General features: G+C 42.9%; 1 protein-coding gene across 1 annotated transcript; it reads right to left on the bottom strand.

Moving 5' to 3' along the window:
* Positions 1-1,999: 1,999 nt before the first annotated feature.
* Positions 2,000-4,626, bottom strand: LOC121552602 (UI-like). The gene is made up of 2 exons (XM_041865562.2): positions 4,119-4,626; positions 2,000-3,611 (listed from the first exon to the last, which is right to left on the bottom strand). The coding sequence occupies exon 2, from the start codon at positions 3,580-3,582 to the stop codon at positions 3,088-3,090; it is 495 nt and encodes a 164-aa protein (XP_041721496.2). The 5' UTR covers positions 3,583-3,611; positions 4,119-4,626; the 3' UTR covers positions 2,000-3,087.
* Between the last annotated feature and the right edge of the window lie 4,282 nt (positions 4,627-8,908).

The raw sequence follows: 8,908 nt of genomic DNA, 5'->3' as shown, positions 1-8,908 counted from the left end.
AGAATAGACCTCTCCTGTGTCTCACACACACAGATCTGAGCCATGTTTCTGTAACCCGTGTCATTACTTATAATAGTTATAAATAACTAGCGCCCACCCTGCGTGTGATGGGGTTGGGGTTGTTGTGGATATATGGCCCTGAGCCTGGGTGCTCACAGGAGAGCCTCTGATTGCAGGAAGGAAGGGAGAGGGAGGGGGGACACACGAGAGGCGAGACAGAGCTGGGAGTAATTGATGGGGTGTGTGTGTGCTCACCACAGCGAGAGTTCCCTGACTATGAATGGAGATTGATCAGTGTCTGATGGCTGCCAGTGATCTGAGGTCGACACACAGTTTTCTGGCAACAAGCTGTTCCATCAATAATTCTTCACACTACATGAAGGATGACACAGAACAGAGTGGCGAATTCCACAATCCATGACATGTACAGTACTGGAAGGGGTTAACTAAGTGGGGTTTCTTATATCTCTGACTCATAGAATCTAAGGGGAAACTATAGCAGACATTGCTGAAAACTATGGAGCAAATTTTACATTTCCAAAGGACATTAATACAATTACACAGAATCTTTAACAGCCGGAAGCAGAGAATCTCCCTCCACTACGTAATGAGGAGAGTCATAGTATATTCATGTCAACAGACAAAACACAGTGTCCTCTCCTCTCCCACTTGGTGCTCCCGTTTAATGTTTGACTTCAAAAATAGACCCAGTCTAACAGGAAATGAAGACAATGGTGATGCTATGAGATTGTCATGCTCAACTCACATTAATCAATCTCCTCTTTTGTTTTAATCAGGGTTCTTCCAGTCAAGAAAGGACTACTTAGTGGGTTTATGGTAATCCCCTGCGCACATCCATCCAGAGTATTGATGTTTGCATTTACCATTCTGCTGTCAACTGGTTTTGCTGTCCACAGTATTTACATTGAGTGAATTACAGATCTACAATGGAGAATAAAGCTCAAACATCACACAGTTGAAGGCCTCCCTCGCCACCCACATCAGATATGTACAAAAGCCCATGTATTGTGTGTACATTTGATAAGCTAAGTATAATCCAATGAAATGTATCCCACTGTTGGTTTGAATTGTGCATGTTGTGAAGTAGGAAGAATATTGTTGTTTTTTCTCACCTAACACTCCTTCTAGTGCTTGTGATTATCCTGCTACCTCCTCTTCAACAAACTTTACTTTGACAAGAGTTCCACAAGTGCCTTGAATAAAAAAGTATGACTAATATTATAGAGACTGAAGCAGCTGAAAGCCTACTTCTGAAAGTATATGAAGAGAACTGAATGCTCCGACAGTATAGTTTATGCACTTTTTAGCCTCAGCTTACATCATTTTATTAAACATACATTTCATTGTGATATCTTCCCTCTCCTTTTCTGAGTAAATGTTTGCGCTACCAACCCTGACCCAGAGCTACGGCTGCTGCTTTGATTCCAGCGGGATCAGTAATTGAATGTATCTCTAAGGTGTTAACACAGCGAGGAACAAGGCAGCAGAATTCCATCATACTGACAGTCTGACAGAGCTGTCTGACAGAGCAGAGTCGTATAGTAGAAACGCCAGGTCGGGGGCCATTTTGACAAGCTCTCACAAGTTCGCATCGACTTGCACCAACCAGTACACCATTATGTAGGCTTCCACATTATGCATTTAAAAAGAAGACAGGCAACTGCTGTTAAGTTAACTCGTTAATGAGAGTTAAAGGCGATGACTGCAATGCATGTTTGGTCATAGACATTTTGCAATGAGTGTTTAGCCAGAATTTACTACTCAGGTTTTGTATTTCAATGGGTAAGAGGAACCTCAGCAGCATCTGTTTACAGATGTAGGAATAAACTATTTTGGTAGTCAGAGAAGACATGACTATAACATCATACAAGTCAGCAGAATAGTTTCCTTTACTACATTCACAACTGTAAGAGACTATGACAGAGTCAATATAATTTTTTTCAGAACTTTTTTTATTACAAAATATAAATGGCAAAAAAGCTTTTCTTTACTGCTAAACCATGGGATCATAAGATATGTCCAGATGATTGGGATTTTGACAAAACAGTCAACATAATATGAAGCATTTTCTTTTTTAAGGTAAGCATGCAGTACCACAGAGGACAGGTCACTCGGATGAAAATAGGAGGAGAGTGGGAGTGGTGTAAAGTGTAGGATATGTTCACTTTGTCCCAGATAAAATTATAGATTAGTTGTATCACAAAAAAGCTTGGGCACTACCAGATCCCATACCAGCATACCTGGATCAATGTGAAAAGGCTTCTTCTACTGGCTGGATGGTTGTCTGCCAAGTGAGCTAACCAAACAAGGGCAAATGAATAATCACCATAAACAAAACAAAATTATCACCTAGTCGGCTCAGGGATTCAAACCAGTGTCCTTTTGGTTACTGTCCCAACGCTCTTAACCGCTAGGCTACCTGCCATCAAAAATCATTCAAGATCATAAGAGCATATCCAATATCAATTTACACAGCATCATTTTCCTTTGGCAATGTGTTATAGGGCTATAGCATTTGTTCTTTTGATATTTATTGCTGGAAACTTCAGTGTAATGATTAGCCTATATGTCATTGTTATTAACCTTGTACCAACCATTTATGCTACTGTTGACATCAAATCTTAGTTAGGCCCGTACTAATAAAACATGTAGCACTTATTCCACATTAGTGCAACTTATAACACAATTTGATTCTGACAATATTATTGTTGTAGGCCTACTACAATGTTCCGGACATCCAAATGTGAGAATAGAGGTGTGAAATCCGGAGTATTCACACACTATGCCATATCTCAAAGAACAGTATTCCAGTCGTCCACTATGAATACACTGTAGCTGGGGTCTTGGTAGACTAGTAGTCAATCATTTTATAGCCCGTTGATTTTGAATGGCTTTTTGGATAGGTGGGGAAGTTCCGTTTACGCACAGGTTGAGGCATGAGGAATGACAGAGAAACCAAAGGTTAAATGCAAAGAAAAATCGAAACTATTTCGTGGGAGAGTGCCAGGGGCTTTTTTGACGCGAAATCTTTTTTTATGTTTTCTCCCTTGTTGATGACACTTTGTATCACTTTCCAACTTCATCTAGATACTTGCGGTTCAACTCTGCTTGCTCCTTCTGGCTCTCGATCCTCGCCATTTCGATCATATTTCTCAGCAGGTGGAAAGTGAGGTCGATGGAGATCGGCGGGTCATCGTTTCTCTTGGTCAACTCCACGAAGTCTTCCAGGCTGTTGACCTCCTCTGACGCGCGCTGCTGCTCAAATGGCGGCAAACTGCGCGCCAGGTGACCAAGACCCATCGAGCCCAGAGGCGTCACCTCAAAGGGAAACTGTGGCGGGAAACCTGTTTGCAACCGGGGATTTTTCTGCAAATAACGCAGTATCTTTTCTCCGATAAGGTAGGAAACTGCATCGCCAGCCTTCTGCAACACCTCATCCAGCTGACTCTTGTAGCCGTGCTCGTTGAACATGGCCAGGTCCTGTGGTCGACAGACACTGGGGGGGATGTGAGAGGTGAGGAGAACAGCGGCAAGGAGCAGGACCAGGGGAACAGGCTTCATAGTGATGGACAGACGAACAAAACGGTGCCCTGTTATGGAGAGAGGTGTAAAAATATTAGGAAAAAGCACTGAACTCAAAGTACGCTAAAACTTTAAATTGCACTTATGTGGTCATAGTGTCTAAAGCAAATACAAATAGGCTCATTCTTACTAAATGCTTAAAGGCAAACTTAAACAGTAATAAACAACAGTAGGCTATTTATTGTAGCCTATTGAAACTTGCAATAAACAAAGTAGATCATAGACGAGGTTAATTGGCACACAATATACATACATCGTTACTGAAACAAGCATGCAGAGGTTTCTTTAGCTTTGTAAATACATAAATGAACCTAATCATTGTTTCCATGATACAAAAATGACCAACGAATTCCTGTGTCCTTGATATTCTCAACTCATCACCGAAATTGCAAGGATCGAGAGCCAGAAGCAGAGTTGAACCGCAAGTATCTAGATGAAGTTAGAAAGTGATACCAAGTGAGTGTGCACCACAAACTAAAAAAATGCAACAAAATAAAGCAAAATGAACCACTTACTTGATCGTCTCCTGGTGCTGAAAAAGTCTGGAAAAGTGTCAATGGAGAACCCGGTCCGAAAAGTCCCGCTAATGGCGATTGTAGTAGACCGCCTCTGTCTGAACTGTTATATACATCCAAGATAGCTCAATTGACGTCAGTGCAAGTGCATAAACTGCTTGTAAATGAGGCGACTCCGTTTTAAGTTAAGGCAAGTGTTTTGAAGGACAGCTCACAGCTGATGATGCTGTGAACCAAGGTCTGCAAGATAGAAAAGGCATGACAGTTTGTCTGATATTCTATTTTTTCCATACAACTCTTAAGTTACCTACCTCAACCTGTCACATTAGCCCTAACTAAGTCCGCAAGACAAAACCAGTTATTGTTTCGCAAGGTGCTGGTATGCCTCCAGTGAAACTGGAATGACAGAATGCACCGCAAAAAAACATCACATTTACTTACTAAAAACAAAACAAATTGTGGAAGTTATAACTAAGTGATACGTTAAGGTGTAAATCTGCACAATGCTACTATGAATCTGGTCGCTGAATATGATGAGCCGTTGTCGTGATGCCTTTATGCATGATTTAACATCTTGGCGAGGCAGAGCAGAAGCGCACGGCGGGGAAACGTGCGGAGGGCGCAGAGAAACCTGTCCATTGTGCTGAAAGGGGTTCTGCTTGTAATGCACGAGATGCAAGTGGATTCTTAATTAAAACTACATAAATATAAAATAGAGGAATATGTCATATTTAGCTGATAAAACCCGCGAGCTGTATATACTACACTGAGGTGAAAGTAAGGTCAGGTTTGGCGTCCTGGTAAAATAAATAGTGGTACGCTGTACCGGTAAAAAGTGAGCCTATGACAATTAATAAAACAAGCCCAAAAAACTATAGGCTATTACACCATTATTTAACATTACTGCATGTCAGTCGCATGAAAAATTAGCGAATTGACTTGAAACTGGGTGGTATATGCTCCAAAATGCTTGTTGTTTGAGGACAACACTTACATTTTGTCAAGGCGAGTGGATGCATCAATTCAGGCTACAAGTGTAAGCCCCGGTGAGTGTGCATATTCATTGTCTTTATCATTGGGTCAGTGCCACATTTATTTGTTTTTGGACAATAATTTCCTCCTCCAGGTTAGATGGACGTCATATTGTATTTGTGTCTCCCCTTTTCGTAGTGTCTCCCGCAACATCGTTTTATGAATCTGTTTGTCAGTGTCAGCAGAATAGGCTACACTGTAATTTTTGTAGTATACAAAAAAAAAAAACATGTGCGCGCCTTTGGGTGTCCAGTACCGGTAGGAAATGAAATCTACTTTCACACCTGACTGAATATCATGACTATGCATTGAAAAACTAAGGCACCCCCCATGTAATCGATACATAGTTTGTTGAAGAAAATATTCCTCTTTACAGAAATAGGCTAATGGATTTGTCTGTTTGCTCCTGCCAATTCTATAACACTTTATTTGGTTGGGAGAAGTTTGCAGACAGAATTTCATTGACAGACAAAGCAGCATTTCCCAACTATCCCAAACAACCCCGCCATTCAACAACCGTGCAAAGTTAGGGCAAAGCCACCCATGACGTCATCTTTGAAACAGAAGTTAGATATAAAAGAACAGGCAAATAAGGCTTTAATATTAAAATTCCATGTACAGTTTAAAAGTATAGTTTATACAATTTAAGCTTAATACAAAATAATAACATAAAAGTATATTACTACGGTACACACAACAAACCTCACACGGAACAAGATCCCACAACCCACTAGTGCCAATAGGCTGCCTAAGTATGGTCCCCAATCAGAGACAACGAGCAACAGCTGCCTCTGATTGGGAACCACACAGGCCAACATAGATCTATACATACTAGATCCAACCCTAGAAAATAACACATAGGAACATACACAACAAGGAAAATCACACCCTGACTCAACAAATAAGAGTCCTCAGAGTCAGGGCGTGACAGGGATCTTGGCCCACTCCTCCATACAGACCTTCTCCAGATCTTTCAGATTTCGGGGCTGTCGCTGGGCAATACAGACTTTCAGCTCCCTCCAAAGATTTTCTATTGGGTTCAGGTCTGGAGACTGGCTAGGCCACTCCAGGACCTTGAGATGCTTCTTACGGAGCCACTCCTTAGTTGCCCTGGCTGTGTGTTTCAGGTCGTTGTCATGCTGGAAGACCCAGCCATGACCCATCTTCAATGCTCTTACTGAGGGAAGGAGGTTGTTGGCCAAGATCTCGCGATACATGGCCCCATCCATCCTCCCCTCAATACGGTGCAGTCGTCCTGTCCCCTTTGCAGAAAAGCATCCCCAAATAATGTTGTTTCCACCTCCATGCTTCACGGTTGGGATGGTGTTCTTGGGGTTGTACTCATCCTTCTTCTTCCTCCAAACACGGCGAGTGGAGTTTAGACCAAAAAGCTATATTTTTGTCTCATCAGACCACATGACCTTCTCCCATTCCTCCTCTGGATCATCCAGATGGTCATTGGCAAACTTCAGACGAGCCTGGACATGCGCTGGCTTGAGCAGGGGGACCTTGCGTGCGCTGCAGGATTTTAATCCATGACGGCGTAGTGTGTTACTAATGGTTTTCTTTGAGACTGTGGTCCCAGCTCTCTTCAGGTCATTGACCAGGTCCTGCCGTGTAGTTCTGGGCTGATCCCTCACCTTCCTCATGATCATTGATGCCCCACGAGGTGAGATCTTGCATGGAAACCCCAGACCAAGGGTGATTGACCGTCATCTTGAACTTCTTCCATTTTCTAATAATTGCGCCAAAAGTTGTTGCCTTCTCACCAAGCTGCTTGCCTATTGTCCTGTAGCCCATCCCAGCCTTGTGCAGGTCTACACTTTTATCCCTGATGTCCTTACACAGCTCTCTGGTCTTGGCCATTGTGGAGAGGTTGGAGTCTGTTTGATTGAGTGTGTGGACAGGTGTCTTTTATACAGGTAACGAGTTCAAACAGGTGCAGTTAATACAGGTAATGAGTGGAGAACAGGAGGGCTTCTTAAATAAAAACTAACAGGTCTGTGAGAGCCGGAATTCTTACTGGTTGGTAGGTGATCTAATACTTATGTCATGCAATAAAATGCAAATTAATTACTTAAAAATCATACAATGTGATTTTCTGGATTTCTGTTTTAGATTCCGTCTCTCACAGTTGAAGTGTACCTATGATAAAAAATTACAGACCTCTACATGCTTTGTAAGTAGGAAAACCTGCAAAATCGGCAGTGTATCAAATACTTGTTCTCCCCACTGTAAGTACTCAGACCCGTTACTCAGTACTTTGTTGAAGCACCTTTGACAGCGATTACAGCCTTGAGTCTTCTTGGGTATGACGCTACAAGCTTGGCACATCTGTATTTGGGGAGTTTCTCCCATTCTTCTCTGCAGATCCTCTCAAGCTCTGTAAGGTTGGATGGGGAGCGTCGCTGCACAGCTATTTTCAGGTCTCTCCAGAGATGTTAGATCGGGTTCAAGTCTGGGCTTTGGCTGGGCCACTCAAGGACATTCAGAGACTTGTCCCGAAGACACTCCTGCGTTGTCTTGGCTGTGTGCTTAGGGTTGTTGTCCTGTTGGAAGGTGAACCTTCGCCCCAGTCAGAGAGCTCTGGAGCAGGTTTTCATCAAGGATCTCTCTCTGTACTTTGCTACGTTAACCTTTCCCTCGATCCTGACTAGTCTCCCAGTCCCTGCCGCTGAAAAACATCCCCACAGCATGATGCTGCCACCACCATGCTTCACCGTAGGGATGGTGCCAGGTTTCCTCTAGACGTGACGCTTGGCATTCAGGCCAAAGAGTTCAATCTTGGTTTCATCAGACCAGAGAATCTTGTTTTTCATGGTCTGAGAGTCCTTTAGGTGCCTTTTGGCAAACTCCAAGCGGGCTGTCATGTGCCTTTTACTGAGGAGTGGCTTCCGTCTGGCCACTCTAGCATAAAGGCCTGATTGGTGGAGTGCTGCAGAGATGGCCAAGGCCCTTCTCCCCCGATTGCTCAATTTAGCCAGGCGGCCAGCTCTAGGAAGAGTCTTGGTGGTTCCAAACTTCTTCCATTTAAGAATAATGGAGGCCACTGTGTTCTTGGGGACATTCAATGCTGCAGAAATTATTTGGTACCCTTCCCAGATCTGTGCCTTGACACAATCCTGTCTCAGAGCTCTACGGACAATTCCTTTGACCTCATGGCTTGGTTTTTGCTCTGACATGCACTGTCAACTGTGGGACCTTATATCGACAGGTGTGTGCCTTTCCAAATCATGTCCAATCAATTGAATGTACCACAGGTGGACTCCAATCAAGTTGTAGAAACATCTCAAGGATGATCAATGGAAACAGGATGCACCTGAGCTCAATTTCGAGTCTCAAAGCAAAGGGTCTGAATACTTATGTAAATAAGGTATTTCTGTAAAAAAAAAAAAAAAAAATTTGCAAAAAGTTCTAAAATCCTGTTTCCGCTTTGTCATTATGGGGTATTGTGTGTAGATTGATGAGAATTGTTATTTATTTAATCAATTTTAGAATAAGGCTGTAACATAACAAAATGTGGAAAAAGTCAAGGGGTCTGAATACTTTTAGAATGCACTGTAGGTGTCACGTATCCTCCCATTGCTCCCCTCCGGCGCTCTGATTCGCCGGTCTACTGAGCCACAGGTCTGAGCTCAGCACCTCGGCAACACAGGAATGGAAACCCAACGCACCCTAATCACCTCCAGCGCACCTGCATCTCATCATCTCATCACCACCACTATAAAGCCCTGGACTGTTCAGTCATTGTTGTGTGT

The sequence above is a fragment of the Coregonus clupeaformis genome, chromosome 36 (genome assembly GCF_020615455.1).
Source record: "Coregonus clupeaformis isolate EN_2021a chromosome 36, ASM2061545v1, whole genome shotgun sequence".
Taxonomy (NCBI): Eukaryota; Metazoa; Chordata; class Actinopteri; order Salmoniformes; family Salmonidae; genus Coregonus; species Coregonus clupeaformis.
This window is presented reverse-complemented; position numbering and strand designations above follow the sequence as displayed.